Raw genomic sequence first — 24,676 nt, 5'->3', positions numbered from 1 at the left:
AGTGGGGAGCGATGGCAAACAAGCTGTGGTGTGCGCGCCGTGCCCGGCTGCCCTATGTTCCCCAGGGCTCTTGCTGGGACTTGGCATTGCTGCAGAGTCAAAGTCTCCCCAGCACCCTTAACCCTCTTTCTGCTCATTTCTCCCCCAGAAACAACCAGTCAGGAAGCAGCCTTGACATAAACCAGTGTAAGGCCTGACCCTGCAAACTGCCCTTGCACCAGTTGTGAGCATCCCATGAGTGCTGGGAGGAGATGGGTGTGCGTGGGCGTGGGGGCTGCTGGGGGTCTCCCCACGGAGTGTGGGAGGCCGGACCCCACGCTGCAGCCCACACACGTCCTGCCCGTCCCTGCCATGGGGCCTCCTCTGAGAACGAGTCCTTGGGGACATCGTGGTGCCTCCATCCCCACACGCTCAGCACTGGCAGGGCTGACTGTTTCTATCCCATCCGTGCCTTTCATCCCTCTGGGTGGAAGCTGAGGGTGCCGGGGGGTGCTGCAGGGGGCTCAAAGAAACCTGGATTTCCCTCTCCTGAGGAATTCTCCCGTTCCAGCGATGGAAGGAGCCAGTGTGGGCAGAGGGTGCTGAGCAGGCGGGCGGCACGCAGCAGCACAGGTCCGCTGGAGCACCCGACCCACCGCGTGGAACTTCAATCACAGGTAGGTATGATTCGGTTTACAGAGAAATGAGTTATTCCAGATGCATGCTAGATAAGTGAAAAATTCAGGTCCAAGAATTAGAAACCACCCCCTTTTTGTGTCTGTTTCACAATCTTTAGATAACATGTACAATTATTTTCTTTTTCCTGCTTCCTATTAACCAGTTTTATATGAAATAAATAATTCTCTTTGACACTCCTCAAATGCCCTGTTCTCTTTTGCGAGGGGGGTGGATAGGAGCTCTCGCTGCGTGAACACCACCAGGGTAAAAGCTTTGCTTCTGCGCTGTCTGCAAATGAATGACGACAACGTGTGACCGAGAGCTCCTTGTCCCCTTCGGCCCAAGTGACGTGTGGGGGCTCACAGGGAAAACCGTGACTTTACAAACGGGACGGTGTGTTTAGTAACGGGCCGGATGAATTAAGGGTTGAGACGAGAAACACTCGTGGGACAGGGCGGCGCAGGAACTACCTGCGGCCGCCAGGGGGCGCGGCGGGGCCGCAGCTGGATGCGGAGCAGCTGTGAACAGCTGGATGCGGGGAGAGACGGGTCGCAGCTGGGTGGGGAGAGCAGCTGGGCACAGCTGGTTTTTGGTGCAGCTGGGAACAACTGGATGCAGAAGGGGAGCGCAGGTGGGGCGGGGACACAAGCAGGAGCGGGCAAAGGGGGGGTATGGCACCGGAGGGTGGAGTGAGCATCTGGTACAGATGGGGCACAGCTGGCAGCTGTGGGGTGTCTGAGGCCCACACGAGTGATGCTGCTCACGACTGCAGCGTCCACGGCTGGAGCACATCTGGGTGGCAGCAGAGCTGGCAGCTGTGGCCCGTTTGGCACTGTGCACATCTGGCAGCACACCCAGCTGTGGGGCCCAGGGCCCAGGTCACCTCCGCTGCTGCTCCATGCTCGGGTTCACCTGCTGGGTGCCCGGGGGTGGTGTCAGCGCTCTGCTCCTCCAGGCTGCGGTCGGGGGGTCAGGAAGGAACTGAAGACAGGCAGGAAGACTGTTTCTCATTAAGATCATCTCATTCACCCTGATTTCTGTCAAAACCAGCCATCCTCCCCACCAGACACGCAGCAGAATAATCCTGTTTGTCTTTCCTGTGGTCCTGCGCATTGCTCTCAGCCCCGGCGCGTTCACCAGGATCCCTTTGGTCTTTTCCAGTCGCGTTTCCCAGGAGGGAGCGCTCCCTCCTGAAGAATGACTCCCATCCTTTGTTTCTTAACGGATGACCTTATATATTGAAACGAATGTTGTTTACTGGTGCTCAGCACTAGTTTAGAGTCAAGAGCTGATTCCCAAAGGCCTCTCCTGGATACGCTAACCAAATGAGGAATCTTCTCCTGTAATTACATTTCTGGGACAGCAGACCTTTTCTGATTCATTTAATATGTGCCATGTTGCATTTATTACAAATCAGATACATAACAGAAGCCCTATTACCTTAAAAGTACTGCTGTTATCGTGTATTGACTTAATTACAGTTTTATCTAAAACCAGATCAACTTAGCTTGACAGAATCCATTTTCCCTGCTCCCTGTTGCCTGGTGTTGTTTCCTCCCCGCAGTTCCTGCTCCATCAAGCCAAGAGCCCCCTGGCACACTCGCTTTTCACTTGTCCCAATCTTCCCAAACATGAACACAAAGAGCCCAGGAGGCTCCTCGGGGCTCAAGTGATCCGGCTCCAGCTGCTTTTCACCTTTCTGACCTGGGGAGCTGCTGACCCCCCGGTAATTCCTGCCACAGAGGAGTGATGCTTCCCACAGCCGCCCTGTGCCATGGCTGTTGCTGTTTACAAAACACACCCAAGGTAAGGCCCAGAGCTGATATCCGCTCCTTAGCATCACTTTCCTCTTTCCTCTGATTGTTCTGTGGTTTCCATAGCTCTCAGGGCTGCCCCCGCTCCCCTGGAAGCCAAGCCAAGGCGCGTTCTTCCCGCTCGGGAAAGCGCTTTGTTAGCCCGAGCGGTGCCCGTCACCGGCAGTGGTGGCTCTGAAAGGTCGTACGGCCCCGTCAGAGCGCGTCCCCAGAGCTGTCCCGGGTGGTCCCCGTGCGCTGGCTCTGCTGGGGGTGCTGGGGGTGATGGTGCAAGTGCCGCAGCTCCCGGGCTGGAGGGAAACGCCGCACCTTGGCAGAGCTGCCCTTTTCGGACACGTCCCATGCGATTCCCCACCGCCCGCCAGCGTCTCCCGCCCCAGGAGCGAGGTGCTGTGGGCTCACCCGGCTTTGGGGAGGGCTCACCCGGCTTTGGGGAGGGCTCACCCGGCTCTGGCGAGGGCTCGCCACGTCCTGAGCCACACGAGGACCTTCCCAGGGGAGCCCCACAGGTCTCTGCTCTGTCACCTTCACCTGGTGGGCACCGAGCACCCCAGCACCCAGCCCGGCACCCAGCCTGCACCAGGTGTCAGCCGAGCGCCCAGAGCGTTAAAATACATCCTCCTGCATCTGGAAAGCATGTGACACTGATCACCCATCCTGCCACATTTATATTCTACTGACTGGTTTTAATTTGATTTCCCACGTTTGACAACGGAAACAGATTTTTCTTGCCCGGTTTCGGCACAGCAGGCTGCAGCCCCTGGTGCCGGCAGGGCTGCGGGTGCTGCCGGTGCTGGGCGCGGGTGCTGCGGGGCTGCTGGACCCGGCAGGACTGTGCTGAGCCCTGGATGTCACACAATGTACGGGCTCAGAGGAGCCCAGCTCTGCAGATCTGCGTCACTGCCTGATCTTTCTTCTTTTGCTTTGCTGCCCAACATGGTTTTTGCTCCCTCGCTGGGTGTGCGGGAGGCAGGGAGGGCGGCCTGGGGACCCAGCGCGACGGCTCATTCTGGGACACCAGCTCTGCTCCTTGCGGCATTTCTGATCTGAACCCCGGGAGGAAGACAAAACTGGGGCTTCAGTGGCTGGGGCTGCTCCAGGAGATACCTCACTGCCCAAAACCTCCAAGAATTCCCGATTTTGTCTTTGTCAGCTCAGCCACTTGTGCAAATAGTGTTGGCCAGGGCTGGCCACACAAAGCAAGGTCGGTTATAAGCTGGTCTCCTGGAACAGAGGCGCTTGGAGCCGGCACAAAGAAATCTCTGTCTCTCTCCTGCGCTGGCATCCTGGCAATTAACCCAGAGCGCCGCAGCTCGCCCTTGTCCCCGGCGCTGAGTGCGGGGCTGTGCGGGGGGCGGCTGGCCCGGCCGGGGGGATGGCTGCGTGACCCCCGGGACGATGGAGCGGCCGCTGTCCACTGGAAAGGAAGAAATGAATGAGGAACTCGCCCAGTTCCAGGAACGAGGACAATCATTTGGGTTTTCACGCTGGATTATTTTTAAGAAATGTATGTCCCTAAAACAGCAGAAGTAGGAGTCACCTTGGGTCAAATGTGGCCAACCTGACCTGAACATTGCCAATATTTATTGGCGTATTTGACTTTTTCCCCAAAAAATATATCAGGCAAAACCTCCAAGCGGTGACCCAACTGCTGATCCTACAGGGCCAGGCAGAGACGCGGGCAGGGTGGCTCCAGCACCCGGGTTCGGGCACCGCTGGGCTGAGCCCCGGCTGCCCAAAGGGCTCTGCAAGCCCTGCCCGGCTCTGACCGCGCTGTGCGGTGCCGGCGCGTCCCGGGGGCAGAGGAGCCGGTCCCGGCCCCGCTCAGCGGCGTGGCGGGCGCTGCAGCCACGGTGGGGTCGCGGGGACCCCAGCCTGGAAATCCAGCCCGGCCCTGCCTGGAAATAACAGCCCGGCCAGAGCTGAACGCGGCTGCCACGGGAAGGCTTGGTGAAGCAGCCCATCCGCAGGCGGAGGCTGACACTCCACTGCGGTACGCCAAGGTACTCTAATTATAAAATGCAATAATTGCATGCCCAGACTGGGCCAAAGTGCTTGCATGGGGAAGTACTCTTGAATAATTAGGAAATATTCTGTGTTCGATTTGCCACTGTACTTCCTACAGATCGAATTAGTGAAAGAAGAATTCAATCAAGTCATTTTTCAAATCTTTGGCTTTGTTCTTTTGAATATTTTTTTTTTTAATTATTTCATTTTTTACTATGTAAAGGCACAGGAAAACCTCACTGCAGCTAATGTAGGCATAGTGAGTATGAGAATTAGTTATACAAAAATGGAGGCAATGGAGAAGAATGTAAGTCATGCTTAAACAGTATTGTAGAAAATACAGTTCACTCAAGTCCAACCTACTAGGAAACAAATATTTAACTGTAGAGTAAATAACACATCTTTATTTTAAGAGAGACCGGTTTCAAACCATATCTCACAAGCCAAGTGAATATAAACAGGCTCGCACAGCACCCCCGCCCTCCCGCGTCCTGGGGCGGGAGGGGAACGCAGAGAGCCCCGAACCGGGGAGGAACCCGCAGGGCCAGAGCCGACAACTGGGAACTGTCACTGGTTTCATTGGGAGAGCTTTGTTGGGAAAGGGGCCACTGCTGTCCCAGAACTGGGGGAACAAGCGGCAGAGAAGCAGGACTGGGAAGGAGGGTGTCGTGGGGGGACGGGCAGCTCAATGCTGACCCCGGGATGCTGATGCTCACTGGGCTGTGTGTCCCCACGTGTCCCCGCTGTGGCACGGGCAGTGATGCTGTGGGACCCGGGGCTGCCGCGGTGCCCGATGTGCCCTTGCAGCAGGTAGCGGATGAGGAGCTCTCCAGTCACTTCGTGCTTTTAATAGCAAATGGAATTGCTCCCAGTCATCAGTATCTTATCTGCGTGCTTCAAGGGCACGTCCTCTGCAAACACTGCTGTGAAAGTAAATACAGCGCAGCGATGGGGTTTTCCACAGCGAGGTGTTCGCAAAGAGGGGATCTGCTTACTGCACCCCACCCCAACGCCTGCACAGTGCAGCGGGAGGACACCTCACACCGTCACCTTCAGCAGATGAAATACATGCCTGGAAAAATAATTGAGATGATGAGGATAATCTTGTTCTCCGGCTCCCGCAGCAGCACGCCTCATGCAGCTCCAGTGCCCGTGTCCCCAAGCAGCGCGGTGAAGCCACGGTACCGATCTGCGGGGACAGGCAGGTTTTCTGGCAGGGCGATATGTTTACGTGCTGACGTGGTAAAAGTGGGTTAAGCAAGGCGCCAGGCACCGCCGAAACAGCCCCGTCAGTCCCTATGCGTCCCCTTGGAGAGCTCTGGGGACAATGTCACACCACAGGGTGGTGGCTGTTGGTGCTTCATCACCCTCCACATGTCCCCACGAGCAGCTGAATACAACCTGGTCTTTGCTGTTGCTGTCCTGCCCCACGCAGCCCTCAGTCTGCAGGCAGAACGTGTTCCCAGGAGGGGGCCGTGTCCCCCGGCTGCGGGACGGCACCGACCTGCACCAGTGCCACGGTGCAGCCCCCACCGCCCCCACCACCAGCAGCCCCGCTGTGACTTCGGCCTCTGATCATCTCGGCTCGGAAGAAGCCGCCTCCCTGGAGCGGGGTGAACCCCCCTTGAATTCAAAGCCGCGGGCTCTCTCTGGCTGCGGGGTGGGCTGCCAGCCCAGGGACGGGGGCTGCTGCAGCTCCTCATCATCCTCCTTAAGTTCACCAACTTAACAAAATGCAAATCTGTACCCTGGTTCTTCCCGTCTCTTGTAGGGCAGCCTGGCTGCAGCATCTCTGTCGCTCTCCCTTCCAGTTCCCCTCATCCAGCAGCTCTGCCCCCTGGAGTCCTCGTGGTTTCGCGTCACCCCCAGCCCCATGGGCACCCCCCTGCTGACCACGAGAAGAGGGTCCTTCCTCCTCAGCTGCCCGTCCCCCCCTTCTGCAGAGAGAAAAGAGACATCAATCCCTGAGGCTGCGGAGAAGGGTTGGGATGAGGGGCAGGACGGGTGTGGGCAGGGGGTGACACGGGGGCTGCAGCGGCAGCTCCTGCCTCCCAACCCCAGCCCCGAGAGCAACCCCCGTTGTCTGGGTTTCCAGGCAAAGTCGGGACAGTCAGTGGGGATTTCCACAGGATTTTGGAGATACCGTTAACTACTTTCGGAGATATTTTTATCCAGGGGAGGCAGTGGCCTTGCTGTAATTATGAAAATGAAAATTATTTCCCCAGAAGCCAACAGCGGGGAGTTGATGTGAAGCTGGCACGGGGGCAAAAGCAGCGTGTGTCAGGGTGGCCACCGAGGGCCGGGGGGAGGACAATCTCCCTCCAGCTTCCAGGAGCAGAGACAGAAAAAGGGGGAACACCAGGGGCTGGGACCACTGAGCAGAACCAAGAGGAAATCAATATTTACACAGGGAGAGCCAGCGCTTACATCCATGTTACGGGCTGTACCAGGGCTAATGCACAGCGCACATCTCTGGAAACCCTCCAGAAAGGAAACTGGAGTTTGGTTTGGGAACTTCTGCTTCTAATTCCTGGAAACACGGCTTCGGCTCCATTTCACAGTGGTTCAGGACTTTTTTTTCCAGTGCTTATACAAATTTTAGGAAAACATTCCTCTCCTTGGAATTGTCTTATGATAACATGACCCTGCTTCAGTGGCGGGAGGTTTTTTATGGCTTCAAACCACCCTAGAAGGTGCCTGCAAGGGGTCCCCAGCTGCTTCGCGCATCCCTGGGATGGCTGGGGACTGTTTACCCACCGTGTGTCTGCGGGTTTATTACAGCCCGCCCTGTGCTTTGAGACACCAGGAAGCCAGCCCAGCGCATCTGCTGGCGCGGGGCTGGAGCTGCCGCGACGCGCCGGTCCCAGCCAGAGCCCTCCGCTCCATGCGAGCCGCGCGGGGCTGGCAGCAGCACGCAGGCTCAGCGCCAGACCAGGAGAAACGGGGCTGCGGGGCAGGTGGAGGCTCTTCTGCCCCTCGGGCTGGCGCTGGCCAAGGGAAGGGCTCGGTTTAGATGGGACCTAAGAGATTTTTTACGGTGGTGGTGGGACACCGGAGCAGGTTGCCCGGAGAAGCTGCGGATGCCCCATCAGTGGAAGTGTTCAAGGTCAGGTTAGATGGGACACTGAACGACCTGGTCAAGTGACAGATGTCCTTGCCTATGGTGGGGGTGTAGTCTAGAATCCAGGCTCCAGATGATCTTCAAAGGTCCCTTCTGTGATCCTGTGACCCTGGGCTCCCCTCCCCAGGTGCCGCTGGGACAGGGACCAGCTGGGACAGGGACCAGCTGCAGGGTGTTAGTGCTGATGGGAGACACAGGGTGTGGGGTTTAAACGCAGCTGCTCCAGCTGGCTGCAGCCCTTGGGGAGCTTTGCGGATCCCTGCTGGGTATGGGGATATGTGCTGGAATTTTTGCTGCTGTGGCACTGAGACTTGTCTCCAATTCCTGCACAGCCAAAGGCAGGTACTGGTGTGTACTGGGATGGGGCAAACAGGGGTTTAATGCAGGTGGGGGCCAAAAGCTACCATGCCTTGGGTTTGGGTTCAATGTAGGGGAGGTGGTTCTGCTGCAGGAGCCCACCTGGGTGAGTTTTGCTGGTATGTACCCTGGCAAAAGCTGGTTGTTGTGGCTGGTGAAGCTCTGGTGCTGTGTGGTATAGGGCAAAGCTCTTTTGTGGGGCTCAGCCCTTGCAGCCCCGGGGGAGCTGTGGGTATTGGCTGCATGTGAAAATTGCACCCTGCTTGTCCTAAGCTGCTCCCCACCCTTCTCTGAAACTGAAAGCCCAGTCAGAGTCTTAGAAGTTTAGGCTTAAAAGAGTTGCTTTAAATTCAATAGGTTTAATTCTAAGTTGTCTCCCTCAGCTATTTGTTCAGAGCCTGTCTTATAAAGCTGGGGATGGGGATGTATTTCTGCTGCCTTGGCTCCCATGGTCAGCAAAACTGTGTCACCAGCACCCTACGGCACCTCGGGGTCACCAGAGCCCAGCTCCCCTCCAGGGTTCAGCCTCGAGAAGCTGAACTGTGCTCCTGCAAGGAGAACCTGCCAAGGAACACAGGGTGGTGAGTCTCCTCCAGACCGGGAAGGTTTTGAAAGCTTTGCAGAAGCTGGGGATTGCTTTATGTTTTCATACAAAGCTCAGGTCCTTGCCCAGCCACGTGGCTCCTCTGGCGCACCCGGGCTCTCAGGGCTGCAGCTCCAGCCGAATCCGATGCCTGGGCTGTGTCAGACTGTGACTTTCCTCCCTTAACCTGACCGATTCTAAGGGTGTCACTTGGAAAGCAGAGCTGAGGAATGTACCAATTCCTTGGCATGAATCTGTGGGATGGCTTTCAAAGGGGTTGTGTGGCATGTGTGCGATGGAAAGCAACCGACTTCCAGCCTTTGGAAGTGCTGGGTATTGAATAGGTCGGTTATGTCTCTGGGTGCTGGCTGCTGCTGTTCAAGGTGCCCATCAGTACACCCGGCAGAGGGGGACCTGCTCCCCCATCCCCTGCCTGCCGCCCCCTCTCCCCACCACAAAACCCTGTTAACAACCTGGGGAAATGTTTTTCCATGGAGAATTACAAAGATCAGAGCTGCCCTGTAGAACATGGGTAGAGGCTGATACGTCGTGTTTGCAGAGGAAATGAGTGGCAGCTGCTTGGCTGGGCCTTCAACAAGCTTTCGTATTTCCCCCCCAAAATGAGAGTAAGAATAGACAGACTGTTTGGCCTTTCCTGACAACCAAGCTTTGTCATATCTATAATTAACCCTGTTATTTAAATAATTCCTCCATGAACATCTTTGAAGATTTAATAGCCCTTGATTCACTTATTACTTTTCCATTTTGGCTTCCTGTGCTGCAGTGATTCCCAGGGGCATGACTAATTTCACTTTTCCATTTAATTGAGAACTTGTTTCTGACTTTGCCTTTGTGTGTTCAGCTGCAGCTTGGGCTGCCTGCTTGCTGCCTTGTCCCTGCCCCAAATGCACCTGTCAGTCCTGCTATTTTCCTCTAGGAAAAGCTTCCCAGGGAATGTGGACACCATCAATGACCAACACTTTGCTTTCTTTCAGGAGCCTTTTCATCACAGTGAGGTCGTCCCATAGGAATTTCACTGTGGCTGTCGTTTAATCCTGAACCTCAGTTGCAGGGCCAGTGGTGCTGGAGCATTGCAGAGCACCCTGTGGTATGGGGCTGGGCTCCCCCTGCCCTCCTTGTCCCCAGGTGCTGTTATCTGAGCTGGCTTAGAGGCAAGACAAGTTGTAGGAGATGGGATGTGCTCAGCCCTCCAAGATCTGTGGGGCAGAATCGGGAGCAGGACAATCGCTCCGGCTCCCGTGGTGGGTTTTCCTTGCTATGTGCTGCACGGCTCCTCTTCTTAAGGGCTTCACCCCCCCAAAAATCCCACGCTTGAAACTCTTCTTCCTCAGGTATCTCACGTCATTTTTGTCAGTGAGAACTTCCCCACAGGGGAAATAATGCTTCCTTTGCTACTTCTCTGGCAATTGCAAAGGGAGCAGGTTGTCTTATTTTCCTCCCAGCTTTCCAAATAAGCACCACTTTGCTCCACACGATCCCCGTGCAGGTGAGGCTGGGGTGGGAAAGGAACTACAGAAGCTCTTGGGCATCACAGTGCAAAACCAGGGATGCAGGGCACAGTGAAACTGAGAGTCCACCCTCCTCTTGGGGCAAAACGTAACCTGGACCTTGAGCAAGGACACGATGATCTTCAGTGCCATCAACTGTCTTTGCCCGGAAGGTAATTATATATACAAAGGCACATGTAAGCAGTGAAGCTCCTTTGTGTGTTCTTCCTGCATCATGTTAAGTGTGCTAAATGCCTCTAGGCATCCAAGTCCCCTGACCCAGTAATTTCTTACCCTTGTCTTCGTGCTTGAATGATCGTCATATCCCCAGAAGTTACGGCCACACAGTCACTGTCTTCATTAATTGCAGTGCAGACTAAACCACGCTGCAGAGAACAGATCATAACGCCGTGCTTTGTGCCGTCTCTACGCGCCTGCACTGTGCTGGTAACGTTTACAGCAGGAATGCTGCCCCACAGCGAGATACACGAGGGGTCACTGGGGCTTGACGCAAACAGCAGCTCGTGCTGCCGGGTAACTGAGCCTCTGCGACCTCCCAGCTCAGGCATTACTCTCAAATAATATTTCTGGTTTGCATGTTGCTATTTTTTTTAATGGTTGGACTCTATGGTTTTGAGGGTCTCTTTCAACCAAAATGATTCTGTGGTTCTATGTCCAGTTCCTGGGCAGGGCAATGTGACCGCAGACCCAAGGATGATGATTCTAAAAGCCGCTTGTCTGTGGTACTGCGGTGTAAGGGTCTCACGGTGCCTTTGGTTGTCACTCATCAATACCATCGCCACCCCCAAACTCAGGGAAGACAAAGGAGACATTGAGTGTACAAGTCAGGCCTTCTTGTTCCAGAACCACGATCCATCATCCTGGAAAGAAAAGTCTAAGCGTAACATCAGACTAGGAAAGGCAAAGGGATTCGCGAGTATCCCTGTGCTCTGGGGAGGGTCCTGGTTTGGGGTCAAACCTGGACAGAGAGGGGAGCTCAGCAGTCAGGGCGGATGTTAGAGCAAAGTATGGACCTAATGAAGTAGTAAAAATGTGAGTAATCTGCCACTGAAATTGGGGCGGGAGGCAGCAAACAGTGCTCTAGAGAACCGTGCCGGAAATCAACAGAGCTGGGAAACGTGCCGCCTCCTGCAGCGAGCCTTATTTCTTGTTTCCAGGGTGAAAGGATTGGCCAGGTAGCAAAACCGAGGGGTCAAGTGAAGGGCTGAGGATGTATATAGCTTCTCAGACTTAGATGGAGAGTACTTAGAAAGGGTTTCTTTTTAACAAGGCAAACAAACCTCCTGAACCAGCTGAAAGCACAAGCATAGAGAGCTCTGAGGCCCCATAGCGAGGAGCGTTCCTGTGCTCGCTCCAGACGCGCTGCCGCTGCACTGGGAGCTCCGTCTCGCTCGATCTGCTCTGACACCTGCCAGGAAGGCGAAAGGAACTGGTGCATCATCTGCAGACAGGTCCCCCTGGCTGTTCCCGTGGCTCCTGCTCTCCGGGGTGCTCCGGGTCTCCGGGAGCCCCATGCCAGGTGAGCACTCGGCAAGGACCGCGCTGCGAGGAGGTGGTGTGAGCTGGGCACGTGTGGGGGTTGCGAGCGCTGTGCAGCAACAGCAGGAGAGGCCAATCAGCCTCGGCTGACAGTCCTGCAGCAGCTACGGGTACAGTGATGTGCTCTCTGCAGGGGACAATCGCCAACTGCCCAAGGCACGAACAACAGAGCTGGGGACCTGGAAGGAAATGGATGTGGAGATCATTGCTGCTGCAAGCAGGACCGCAGACTGATTAATAGCATCTCACTCAGACATTTCCATTCGAAAAGAAACCCGGTTCCAAAGCAAATCACCAAACCTGTGGTGTCTGTGAAACCCAGGATGACTTGGTAGCACAAGCGGCTAATGATGAGGTTTGCAAAAAAAGAAAAAATACTGAAAGTGAATAACTATAAGCTGGGAGCTGAAGGAGGTTTGTGGACCAGGAGCAGGGATCCCAGTCCTGCTTGCTGTCCGCTTCAGGGAGATCTGACCCCCGTGTGGAGCCTCATTTATGTCACTGCTGCTCAGCGGAGAGACTGATCGTTTGGGTTGTGTCACCCAGCCCTGCAAACCTGCCTGATGGCCAGGAGGAGCGGCTGCCAGGAGAAAAGCAGTTGGCCAAGAAGGGAGAAGGGCAATTAAGGAGGTGGAAGTTCATGTGTGATTCTTAGAGGTGCAACTCGGGAAGGAAAGGTACTGTTCTGCTGTGAGATCTATATATATGTGTATATAATGTTAGCTATATGTAAAACTCCTGAATGCTCAGTGGAGGGAGCACTCGATCATGCTGAAGGTTTCTCTACAGCTGTTTGCTGCAGCCACGTGGAGAAGGTCTATCTGATACGAACGTATCCAGAGCGTATTCCCAGGCTGGCGCGGCTGCCCTGGCCAAGGGGCAGCTCCCGGTGTCTGCTCTGGGGCTGTATTCACAGCTCACAAATGGTCCAGGCTCAAGGATCTGATCAGGAGGTCGGCAGTACGATAGGTCAATACGTGCCCTTTGGTTTACAACAGGGAATTCATGCAGATCTCTTGTGATGGTCTGATGTATTATCTGGTGATATACAATGCTTCACCTGTGCCTAGCTCAATAAAAAAAACAATCCTCAAGAGCAAGACAGATGTGTGATATATAATCACATAATAAATAGACCTTGAACATTGCTGCTTGAGGGCAATTCCAAGAAATGTCTCTTGTAGCTCCTGTTTTCTGACAGTCAGGATGCCCATTGGAGTCTCCTGGGGTTTGCAGAAATGCATTAGCGTGCCCAAGGGTCTGGTGCTCTGAGACTGGATTAGGGGTTGGTTTTCTACCTTTCTTCCCACTGCAACTGGTTCTTCCTTCCAGAAGCAGTGGAAGCGCTGCTGGGACGGGGCTCAGCTGTTGGAGGGGAGCCCCCAAAATCCCCGTGTGAGACACTGGTGGGATAACCGGGTTTGGCCTCATCTCCCCGCAGGCGTCTGTCGCTGCGAGGGAGCCGGGATGTGCGATGCCGTGAGCTGACACACGGCTCGGCACGGGGACGGGGCTGTTCCCACCAACCGCCCCTGCTGTCACCCCCGCTCTGCTTTACCCCACTGCGCTCGCTTAGCTGGCAGAAAGCTTTCCTGGAGGAGACGTGGCTGGTTCACAGAGGTGCAGCAGCCAGCACAGGGATGGGGACAGGAAAATGGAGGTGGGGGCTGCTGTGCTCAGCCAGATGAGGGAGCTGACCCAGCCAAAAATTAGCTCTAAAGAAAACATTGTTCATGTTCGAAAAACCCTGTTTAGTCCAGCTATGTGACCCATCCAGAGCGAGGGCTGTGAGGAGCAGCTGCGGCTGAGCTGATGCTATTGCAACTCCTCCTTTCTCCCACTTTGTGTGACTGGTGTGGTCCCCACCCCTGCACCAGCACCGCTGGTTATTTGATCCCAAAATGAGCTCAACTAGGTAGAAACTGCCTTTTTTTTAATGTTGGATTACTTTTCTGCTGACTTTGCTCCCTGAGCGAGTCAGCTGTGGGATGTGGGTGGGTGAGAATGCGTTAACGCGCAGCCAAGGACGGGCTCGCAGGTGGGACCGTGGGGCTGTGCGGCCGCAGCTTTTATCTGTGGGAGTGTGAGCTTGGCCTTGGAGGGGCTGGGGAGTGCGGGCTGAGCACCCCGGGCTCAGGGCACAGGTTCCTCTTGGTTTAAACAGCAGCGTTGCTGCGCCCCCACCCACAGAGCATCCCATGGGCTTGGTGAGGCAGCCAAGTGCCTTAAAAATAAATCAAAGCAGGCAGGCAAATACACTGGGCTTGCAGAGGGTTGCAAGCTATTAGCTACAGGTAGGAGGAGGTGGAAGTTGGTTTTTCGGTTGGTCTATTTCCCCCCTCTGTGGCATTCTTTGGTGGTTTGGATGCACAATCGCAGCAGAACCGGGCTGGAAGTTGTCCGTGGGTGTTCCTGCAGTGCCCTGCTCTGCTCCCACACCCCGAGCTCAAACACGAGTGTGTCCTGGTGATTGCAGAGTAAGGGGAGATGAGTCCGTGCTCTGGTGTGTGAGTCGCTGCGTGCCCGAGGCCTCGGTTCCAGACCCGCCGTGTGCGGTATTCCAGCGTTTGTAATAGCTCAGTTCCGTCCCCATCAGAAAATTACAGTCTGAGCATCATTACTTTCTGTGGTTCTGGAAAAGTGGTGAAAGAAATTCAGTTTCCAGCCCCAAATATTCTGATCCTCTAAGGCAGTGTCCTACAAATCTAGTTACAGGTTCTTCTGAGTTAGCTGTAAGTGCTGGAACGATCTTTTAATACGAACAATGGCAGAATAGAGGGATAAATCCAAATATGCGCTCCTGTGGCTTTGTGAAGTGTAGATCTAAGGAGTGTAATCCAAATAATAACATCTAGTGCTGTTATGGGGCTGCATACGGCGTAAATGACAGCTAATTAAACTTTATATCCTGCCTACAAGATAAGCATGTAATTAGTATCACATCCTTTTTATAATTAGGAGACTTCATGCAAAAAAATGTGGCTGGCAAACCCTGTTTGAAGGCAGTGACTCAGCCTGAATTAGGCTGTGGCGTGAAGACTGAGAAAATCGTGCTTTAAACCTGCCAGTGAATAAAAAAGGCAGAGACAAAAGGTTGAGCGGGTATCAGGTTGCTGTGCCTGGACCCATCCGCTGGAAAACATGGGTGGATTAACTTTTTAACATCAAGCTTGGGCTGGATCCCGTTCCGCCAGCCCTACGCGAAGCCCAAGCTTTGTGTGGGACCATCCATCTTCCCCAGTTTGCAGAAAAGCACAAAGCTGGCACGGGCCCGGCGCTGTTTCACGGCTGGCTGGACAGGAATGCTGTCCCATCGCATTGGCCGTGCGGGGCGAGGGCCCCGTGCCCTCCTCGCCAGGCCCGCGGGGAGAACGGGGAATTCCAGCCATGCGGGGATTATCAGCGAATGTTTCTGTTTGTCACGGTCCGGGTGGAGAGGCCATCGCCGGCTCTCATGTCCCTGTGTCCCTGCCCAGGCGAGGCTGTGGGGTGGCTTGGTACCATCATTTATGGCAAGAATGCATTTTCTTGGGTCCACACTGACAATCTCTCCCGTTTTATTGCCATCCACCTGATGGCAGCAGGGGCTGAACCCGTGAGAAGCAGCTCCAAGAGCTGCAGTTCGCTGCTGGGAGCTCCCAGCCGAGGGAAGGAGGGGACGAGGCAGCTGCTGAGCCCGGGCCGAATTCCTGGCGTGTTCCTGGAGGAAACGGGCTGCGGGGAGAGGTGCTGGGGGCCGTGGCTCCCGGGGAGCCGCTGGGAACCGAACCCGCGGTCCCGCCGTGGCGCTGGGCGGCTGCTCGAAGCTGGTGCCTCTTCGTGACGAGCCGTTTTAAACAGATTAAGGGTTTATTTTCTCAACCCGCGCTGTTAAACCTGGGGGAATAATCTCTGACACAGATGTTTAGTGGCAAGAAAAACGCGTTAAGTCGCAACCCGGAGGGGCCCGGCCGAGCAGGGACCGGGCGGTGCGTGAGGGTTTCCTGCGGCACCGGGCCGGGAAGGTCCGCGGGGAGCGGGGTTAAGATACGGGGCACGCACGGGCGAGGCCCTGGAGGAACAACTCCTTCCTCTCGGTGCCGATCGCGGCTGCGGTCTGCGCGGGCGGGGCCCGCCCGAGGACTCCTCCACGGCCCCGGGTCTCCCCCAAGGCCCCGGGCCGGGCCGCTCGCTCCCTCCGCCCGCGCCGTTGGGACCCCAGGTCCCGCCCGCCCCGCCCCCGCAGCCGCCGCACCTGATTGGCTCAACGGATGGCGTGGGCGTGGCCACGGCAGCAGAGGGCTCGGCGGCGCTGAGGGGCGGAGCGGCGCGCAGCGAGGCCGCCCATTGGCTGCGGGCGCTGCGCGGGAGGCGGGGCGCGGCGCGGGGCGGGCGGCGGCGCGGGCGGGCGGGCAGCGCGCGGGCCGGGCGCGGGCGCGGCCCCCGAGCAGCGGCAGCTCCGCCCCCCCCGGCGCGCCTGAGCTCCGCCCGGCCCCGCTCCGCTCCGCACAGCCCGGCCCGCCGCACCGCCCGCCACGGCCGCTCCCGGGGCGCCCCGCGGCTGCGCCAGCTCCCCGGAGAGGCGGGCGCTTGCTTCGGCTTAAGCGAACATTTGGTTTTAAATTTTTAATTTTTTTAGATTTTTCTTTTTGGCGGCCGGTGCGCGGTGCGGGCAGCATGGGGCTGCCGGCGCTGGAGTTCAGCGAGTGCTGCCTGGACAGCCCCCAGTTCCGGGAACGGCTCCGCTCCCACGAGGCCGAGCTGGAGAAGACCAACAAGTTCATCAAGGAGCTCATCAAGGACGGGAAGTCGCTCGTCGCCGCCCTCAAGAGTAAGTGAGGGGTCGGGGGCGGCCCTGCCGGGACCCTGCGCTCTCCGGCCGGCCCCCGGCACCGGCCCGGACCGCCCGGCCGGCCCCCGGTCCCGTCTGCTCCGCCCTTGCCCGTCCTGGTCCTTGGCCTCCCGGTCCGGGTCCATCATGGGCCACCTGCTCCCACCCGTGTCCTCGGCCCTCCGGAGTCTGCCTGGTCCTGCTCCACCAGGTCCCAGCCCGTGGCTCTTTGGGAGGGATGCTGGGTGGGTGCCGTGCGCCCCTGGTTGTCCTCTGTCTCCTCTCTGTTCAAGGTGTGGGATGCCCGGTGTCCCCAGCTGTCCCCAGCAGTGCCGTCTCCTCCGCCGCCCGCTGTGCGTGGGGCAGTGGGGCCGGTTGTGTGGGGCAGCCCCGGGCTGGGGGCAAAGCTGCAAACCGCCGGTTCGTGGTGGGGGCCGTGCGGGACGGGGACGCGGTGACACGGGCGGTGGCTGCGGGACCGGGGAGACCCTCGCCCCAACCGGCAGCGCCCCGGTCCCCGCTCACACCCGGGCTGGACTCCCGTCCCACGCTGGGGACACCTCTGCGTGGCCACCCAGTGCTCCCCGGGCAGCGGCTCCGTTCTTGCTGTTCCCCCTGTGAGGTCACTCTGGTTTATTTCTTTTTCTAAATCTCTTTGGCTGACATCACCAATCGCTTCCCCAGCCGGGGGGTTTCCCGCACCAAGCCCGCCCTGCCCTGCTCCGGTGGGTGCTGTGGGACAGGAGAGGGCACGTCCGCGCACACCTGTGCCGTGGAGACCCCGTGGCATTGCCGGGACACCCCAGCCTGGCCTCGGGGACTCGGTGGGTTATTTTGGGAGCTGAGGTGCAGTGCTGTTGCCCGGGGTGCGCAGGCAGGTGATGCTCTGGCCGAGCCCACCACCCGCTCCCAAGAACGGGGCTGGTTCCTGCTCCCTCCCCTCCACATCTCACACTGAGCCCCATGGTGCAGTTCCCCTGCGCTGGAGTAGCAGCCGGTAACGTCTGGATTACAGGAACCCCCATTGTACCAATTCTTGGCATTTTGGATTTAAAAACCCCAAATCCAACAGCTCTCGGTGCATTTATGGTTCTGCAGGTCTGAGCTGTCTCCTGCTGAGATGTGTTTGCCTGTCGAGCTGCATGGCAGCCTGTGCCTGGCCCTGCCCAGAGCGTTCATTTTATCGCAGAACAAATCCTACAGCGCCGTTCTTCACCGAAAATAAATGTTAGGGATTAACTGGTGGGTCCAGGGGGGGTGTTTACGGGTGCAGTCGGCAGGTCGCTTGGCAGGTGCTGTCCGAGGGGCCGGCTGTGCCCCGCCGCGCTGCACAGCGGGTGTTTGGGTGTGCTGGTGCGCTCCTCTCCGTGTCCGTGCCGCGCAGCGCTGGGCAGGAAGAGCGCTCGCCGGCCTCTGGAGATAAGGATGTTTTTATGGCTGAATTGTTTTGTAGCCTCTATTGAATGCGTTCCTGGATTAGACCTTAATTCCTGTGCAGGGCCGGGGGTGTGTTCCGCTGGTGCCTGGGCTGCGGTAGGAGCATGAATAATGATGATTTTGCTGGGGTGTTAATTAACGCCCAGCCCCGTGTGCGTGCAAGCATAGGGGCTGCTCCCCCAGAGGGGTCTGCAGGGCTCTTGGGGGGAAGGTTTGGGGCTGCGTGGGAGCATGGGGATGAGTGTCCCCTCCGTGACTGTGATGTCTGGCTGTTCTCTGCACCGTTCTCCCACGTGCAGCCCCTTCTCGCTGTGTGAGAGTGACTTCACCAGCTGCGGGTGACCCGTGATGCCTCTGACGGCTCCAGCACAGAGACCTGGCGCAGCACTGGGTCTGGCCCAGCTCTTTCCACGTGTGTTGCCCTCGGTGTGTGATGGGTCTGGCTGTGTCGCCTGGGCCATTACAAACCCTCCTGGCATCCGTCTGAGAGCGGCTGGAGATGCTCCGGGGTGCGGAGCTGCCGCGCAGCCTCTTGCCCGCTGTTGTTCCCATGTCTCTGCCACAGGTGTCTGGGACAGCACTGCCGGGAGCCAGAGCTGGTGGGACCAGGTAGCTGTCCTGGCAATGACCAAGTGCTCGCTTCTCCTACCTGGATTTTATCTTTCACCGGTATCTCCCAGTGGTTCGTCTCCCAGTGGCTGGGCAGGACAGCCTTATCTCATTGCCAGTGTCACCTCCATGCGCGCTCCTTGGCTGGGCAGGTCCGGGGGGGACAGACCCCTGGCAGTGGGGGCTCAGAGGGCGTCTCGGCTCCTGGCAGAGCGAGTCAGCCTGCAGCCCGAGCTACTGGGAGTCTTGGCAATATCCTCTCTCATTTTCCTTCCTCTTGCGTCTTCTGCTGAATGTTTCACATCCTCTTTGTTTTAAGACAGGCGTGAGGGGAACATAACTCTTTGTGTATCAGCAAAGAGCGAGGTGAGGGGCAGCTCCGATGGGGCTGCAGCGTGGTTGTGCGGGAGGGAGGAAGGTGCAGGAGGAACCCTCTGCGGCGCTGGCCAGAAGCCCTCTCCTCTTCCCCACCGCCCTGCTTGGCCCCTCGCAGCCCCCCGACACGGACCCGGCGTGCAGGGCCGGTGGGGAAGGGGTAAAGGCACATGGGAAGGTCTCTCCCTGGAGTGGTGGAGGAGCTGATCTGCAGCCACGCTGCTTCTGCCCTCTGTGAAGGTACAGAAAGAAATGGGGCTGATTCACAGCACTTTCTTCTTCATTTAAAAAAAAGAGTGAACTCGAAGGGTTGAAAATATCCTCATTTACTGAAGGACTGGTCTTGCTAAATATCCTCTGATGCTGAGGGCATCTCTGGAGTGTGTATATATATATGTATATATATATAAATACCGGGTTGTTTTTTTTCCCCAGTGAGTATCTGTGCCCATTTCCATTGTCTCCCTTTGCTGCTTGGCTGGTATTAGGAGTGACCTGGTTTTCAGCAGAACACGTCCCTCTTCCTCCCTTGTATACCATACATAAATTATTCAGAAAGTTTTGCAAATGCTAAGACCTCAAGTGAGACATAAATAATGAACTTGAAGCTTGGATGCTGTGAAACTTGTTCTCCGGTGAAGGAGCTGTGGTGACCGCGGGTACCAGGGATACAGAAGCTTTTTGCCCCTTTGCGTGTCCCCTGTGCCGGCGGAAGGGCCAGGCAGGGAGCTGTGTCCCACCGGGCATGGGGGGTGCCGGCATCACCTTCACCGAAGTGGAGGGCACACCAAGCCCATTGCCAAGGTGGTGATGCAAAGATGCTTTGCAGCTTCGGCGAACGAGCAGCGCATGTAGCGATGGAGAATGTGGGGGTGCAGGTGGCTGGTGGCCATTGCCTCCCTGGTGTTGTCTCTGGGGCTGACTGGGGGGTCCCCTCCTCCTCTTCCCCCTGCAGCCGCTGTCCCCCTGCGCTGACGGGCGCCGTGTCCCCGCGGTGACAGAGCTGTGGGCTGTCGTGTCCTCCGGGCGCTGGAGCTGCTGCCCTGCCACGTTTCTGCTCTTGTTTTCTTTTGCTTCTTCCTCCAGCTCCCAAGCACTAATTTGAAGCCACCGAGCTCGTCCACGCCCCGGCCGCTGCTGCGCTCGCGTGTCCCAAGCTGCAATTTGTGCGGCGGGGGCTCTGCAAACCCCCTCCCCACGTGGGACGCGAGGGCTGGACCCCAGCCGGGCTGTGCCGTGCCCGGGGCTCCCATGGGAAGGGTGGAGGTGCCCTTGCTCCCGAGAGGCGCAGTCAGGCTGCTTTGGGCTTTAGGATCATTTTTCTTTTGGCTGCTTTTTGGATGGATCACTGCAAAGTTGCAGCTGAGCGGTGAGGAGGTGCAGGACTGATGGGGGACGTGGGGAACAGGCGATGCTGGGGTGGCCCCAGGCCCTGCGGTGGCCCGGAGCTGGTCCAGCCCCGCTGGCTCCTGGGGACAGGTGCTGTGTCACCGGCTCCGCTGTGCCCATGCGGGTTGCAGTGAGCAGCGGGGGTTGTCCCCGCGCCCCGTCCGGGTTTGCAGCTGTGCGGACCGGTGCGAGAGGGCACGTTCCACATGGAACTGTCACAGGACACACAGTCACCTGCTGGTCCACACACGCAGCGCGTGGTTTAACAGCCTGCCCGCTGGGACCATCCACGGTTGCCCCGTAGCAGCGGGGCTGTGCCGGCAGCACCGCAGGGCTCTGCTGCGGGTGGGGGCTCTTCCTGGGACGCCTCCTTCCCCATGGCTCCTGTGCAGATTCAAAAGCAAAGATGGGTGGCAAAGTGCCGGGCTGTGCCCGTGGGCTGCGTGCTCCGGGATGTGCTGGCACACGGATTTGGTTCCACATCCCAGCAGCCTCTCACTGAACCGGAGCCTTGATGGAGCGCGTGTGCCCGTGGCTGCGGTGCCCGGAGCTGCCACCGACCGCACAGCTCGCCTGGAACCGAAAGTGAAACTGTCCACTGTCTCACCTGAGCAATTAAATCCCTTTTGATACAAACAAGGGTTAGCCTGGCAATAAGGAAATGTTTCAGACTCTGGCCAGTACCTTCAGGTACATTCCGTGTCTCAGGCTGTACCCTGGTGCTGTGGGGTGTGACGGGTCCTTGAGCCTCAGAGCCACAGGGAGGAGGAATCCGCAGCCGTTCTTGGATTATTTTCACCCTTTTCCCCTTCTGGGCCCTTAAGAAAGCAGCAATGGGCCCAACCTGCCCATCTCCTGCGTGCAGAGGGGAGGAGGATTGAGGTACAGAGGTTCAGGTCTGGCCTTTCCAGGAATGGCTTTTGTTTTCGCAGGTGCACACGTTAACGGTTAGAGCCGCTCTCCTGGCTGGGAGACAGCGGTGCTGCTGCAGGCCTGCGTTTGGAGGAGGAGGAGTGTTACGATTTCTGGAGGGTGCAGAAATAAAAATACACCCCACTCCTGCCCCTCGTTGGGTTGCTGTGGCCGCTTGCATTTGGTTCTGCTCTGTTTGTGCCATCGGAAACAGCGTTTGGCTGCTGCCATCGAGCAATTGGTGCTGGCGCCTCCGAGCAGCTCCAGGGTGCGAGGGCTGGGGGTGATTCACGCCGGGATCGCTGCGCAGCCTGTTCTGCAGCTTCCACGTGCTGAGGAAATTGCTGCCTGGCGGCGGGGAGGGTTTCTGGGCAGCGCCGCATCCGTGGGGGCAGGAACCCTGTCCCTTCCTGGGTGGGGGGCAGCTTTGCCCAAGGAGCCTGCCCTGTGCCGGGGGCACGGCCAGAGCCCTGCTCGGCCACCCTGGGCTCTGCAGCTTGTCTGGGTGAGCAAACCGCAGGGCTGATGTGGGAGGGAAGCACGTGGGTTTGGGGTTTGGTTGCTAAGATGAGTTGTTTCTGATTTTTTCTGCTTTGTTCACCCAGCAAAGGTGTGATGTGGCTCCCCCACGTCAGGGTGGTTTTTTGCCCAGTTTTCCTTTTGCGGGACTGTACGAAGCGTTCGATGCAGGGAATACTTTGTGCTGCAGGAGCGGTGCGTCCTTGCAGCTCAGCCAGTCCCGCGCCAGCAGGGCCGAAGGCAAAGAGGGCTTGTTCCTCCTTTGCATGACCTGTGTGGCTTGTGCAGTCACATATTTCATAGCTCGTCTGGTATCTTATTCAAACAAGGGGTAGTACAAATGGTAATACTCTGCTTTATTTTCTGCACGGATTGAAAGCTCCTTCTCTTCCTCGCTGGTGGAAATGAGCAGCAGGAACGTGTTCCTGCTCGGGAGATGCTCTTTGGTTCCGATGGTGGGTGCCCAGGGTGGGTCCCACAGGGATCGTGGTGCAGCCAGGCTGGCTCTGGAGAACTGCACGCACACCCATGCAGCTCAGCCTGGCTGTAAGAAGGAAAGCTCAGGATGTGACAGCCGTTTGCCCCCCGGGATGTCGCAGTGGTTCACCTGCGTGTGCTGTCACAGCTGTGATCCGTGCGGGAGGCTCCTGGCCACATCCCCAGCATCCCCCAGCATCATTCACCCATCACTGCGGGGTCCCCCGCAGGTCCCCCCATACACGCCGTGACCCCTCCATGCAGTCAGATCCGACCTCTCAGCAGTGCCGGAGAGGGACCCCGGTGAGCAGAAGGGTTTGGGTGTGCAGGAGTGTGTTTGTGATTACCTCTTTAAATTATGCTGGGAGAAGGCTCATTAACAGGGCTTGGAGATCTCTTTAAATTTGGAGCGTGCCACAGAGCACCCCTGGGCACACGTCCTGACGCGCCGGTTTGGTGGCGGTGTCTGGAGAAGCCGCCAGGCCTGTGTGTGCCACTGCCTGACCGTGGCACCAACACCGACAGGGTGTCCAGCGCTGGGTTAAACTCAACCCTTTTGGGTAGGTGGGGATGAACTGGGGAATAAACAGCAGCTTTGAGAGGCAGGAGCTGGGACTGACTGCGCTGCCAGTGCCAGTGGAGCCTGAAAGTGCCTGGTGTGTCCAGGGAGAAAACCTGAGCAGGAGGCGGATGGACCTGGAGAGGGGCTGTGGAGGACAGGGTGGGGTGTCCCGGTGTCCCTCCAGCACCGGGAGCTGGGGATGTGCTGGGTCCTGCTTGTACTTCCAGCCTGGAGCAGATTTGCCAGGTTTGGGTCAAGAGGCCGTTTTTCCAAGGCTGCAGATGTGCCAGCACAGCCGCCTCTCGTGTCTCTGTTCCTGCCGTCCCGCTGTGCCGAGCGGTGCACGCGGTGTCACCGGTGTTACCTGCGTGCCCGGGGATGCGGCCGGGGGGTGGTGGGCTGGTTTGATTTCCTTTTTTTTCATTTTTCTTTGAGGGTGTCAACTCACAGTGACGTTGGAAATGCGTGCGAGGAAATGCTGTTCCCATGGTTGCTGTGGGGCGGGTGGGCGGTGGTGCCGGGGCTCTGCTGTGTGTCCGGTGCTTTCTGCGGGTTGGCACACGCGGTGCTTCCCCGGCTGATCCCCACTGGGCACGAGCCTGTGGCTGGGATGGCGATGTCACCTGCAGTGCTGTCCCTGGCTGCTGGAGGGGACCAGCGACCCCCTGCTCTCACCGCCGACCCCCTGCTCTCACCGCCGACCCCCTGCTCTCACCGCCGACCCCCTGCTCTCACCGCCAACCCCCTGCTCTCACCCCTCCCCGCAGACACCCTGAATTCATTTTGTCCTCCCTGCCACCCAGGGAGTGATGCCATGGCCAGAGCAGGGTGCCTGGGGGTTTGCATCCTTCCAGCTGAGAAACAGGGCACCAGAAACCCCCTCCCTGTGCGAGGGGCAGCAGCGTGGCCCAGCAAACCCTGCCCGTGCTGTGGTGGTTCTGTTTGGGGTGCTTTGGGCAGCCTTTTGGCACCGTCCAGCCGCGGGGCTGCAGGAGGACGGGCTTTGCCGGGTCTCCGTCGCTGCGCTTGGGGTTTTTTGGGGTTTTAAGCAGCCCCGTGGGTTCGGATGCGGCGTGATGAGTAGCTGTAGCGTGACCATGGTGGGTGGGTGGGGAGTCAAAGCGAGGGGGAGCTCGTACCAAAACCCGCACGGCTTGTTCGCTTCTCGGTGTGAATCATCCCTCCCTCGTCCCCCGGGCACGCGAGCGGCTGTCGCGGCGGCCGGCGGCGCTGAGCCTGTTTTCGCTGCTTTCCTGGCACCTTCCCGAGCCGCACCGCGCTGTTCCACCCGCTCCTCTCCGGTGCTCTGTGCAAGCAGCCCCAGGCCTGCGGGCTGCCCACTCCTGATGAACCGTGCTCATTAGGACATCGCCCCGGCTCCTGATAGCAAGGGTGGTCTCAAGCGTGGTGTGGAGGAGCTGGGAACTGTGCTTCTCTGGCTCTGATCCCACCTGCCGACGGGAGCCAGGGGGTCACGGTGCATCTGGGATGCGTGCTGGGGGGGGACAGCGGACATGGGATGCTCTGTGGAGCGGGGACCGCGGTGCAGACGGGGACAGGGCCTTCTCTGTGGTGGTGCCAAGCTGGTTTCTAGCTGGAGTTGGTGGGAAGTACAGCAGCCTCCGGACCATCTGGCTCCCGCACGTGGAGCGGCGGGCACAGCCGTGTGGCGCTGGGGCTGCCGGCGGGGCCTGGGGCAGCCGAGGGCTCGGGTGCCGCTTCGGTTCGGACCTGCAGCCGGGGTGCGGTGCTCCCCGTGCACCCCATCACCGGGGCACCCAGGGTCTGCCCGGCTGTGCTGTGCCGCGCATCCTGCACCGGGAGGGCGAGTGGAAGGGCTGGTGCTCGCAGCGCTGCCTTCACGAGGTTCCCATCGTGTGCAGCGATGCGCTCGAGGACGTTACCGCAGCCCGTGTTCAGTTGCCATTACCCAGGTGCACTCAATGCACCGAGCGTGCGTGTGCACACCCACGTGCTTT

The 24,676-nt window shown here is 58.1% G+C and overlaps 1 protein-coding gene across 4 annotated transcripts in view; it reads left to right on the top strand.

Annotated features, from left to right (window-relative positions):
- The first annotated feature begins 16,079 nt into the window (after window positions 1-16,079).
- Window positions 16,080-24,676, top strand: part of ARHGAP26 (Rho GTPase activating protein 26) — a 129,407-nt gene continuing 120,810 nt past the window's right edge. For 2 of the 4 annotated variants that reach the window (XM_065848935.2, XM_071814592.1), the window contains exon 1: window positions 16,081-16,417. In XM_065848935.2, the coding sequence (XP_065705007.1) occupies window positions 16,264-16,417 (154 nt within the window). In that variant the 5' untranslated portion in view covers window positions 16,081-16,263. Of the gene's footprint in view, window positions 16,418-24,676 lie in introns of all 4 variants that reach the window. The other 2 variants (XM_071814593.1, XM_071814594.1) reach the window with 2 other exon arrangements.

This window comes from Patagioenas fasciata, chromosome 14, assembly GCF_037038585.1.
Source record: "Patagioenas fasciata isolate bPatFas1 chromosome 14, bPatFas1.hap1, whole genome shotgun sequence".
NCBI classification, from domain to species: Eukaryota; Metazoa; Chordata; class Aves; order Columbiformes; family Columbidae; genus Patagioenas; species Patagioenas fasciata.
This window is presented reverse-complemented; position numbering and strand designations above follow the sequence as displayed.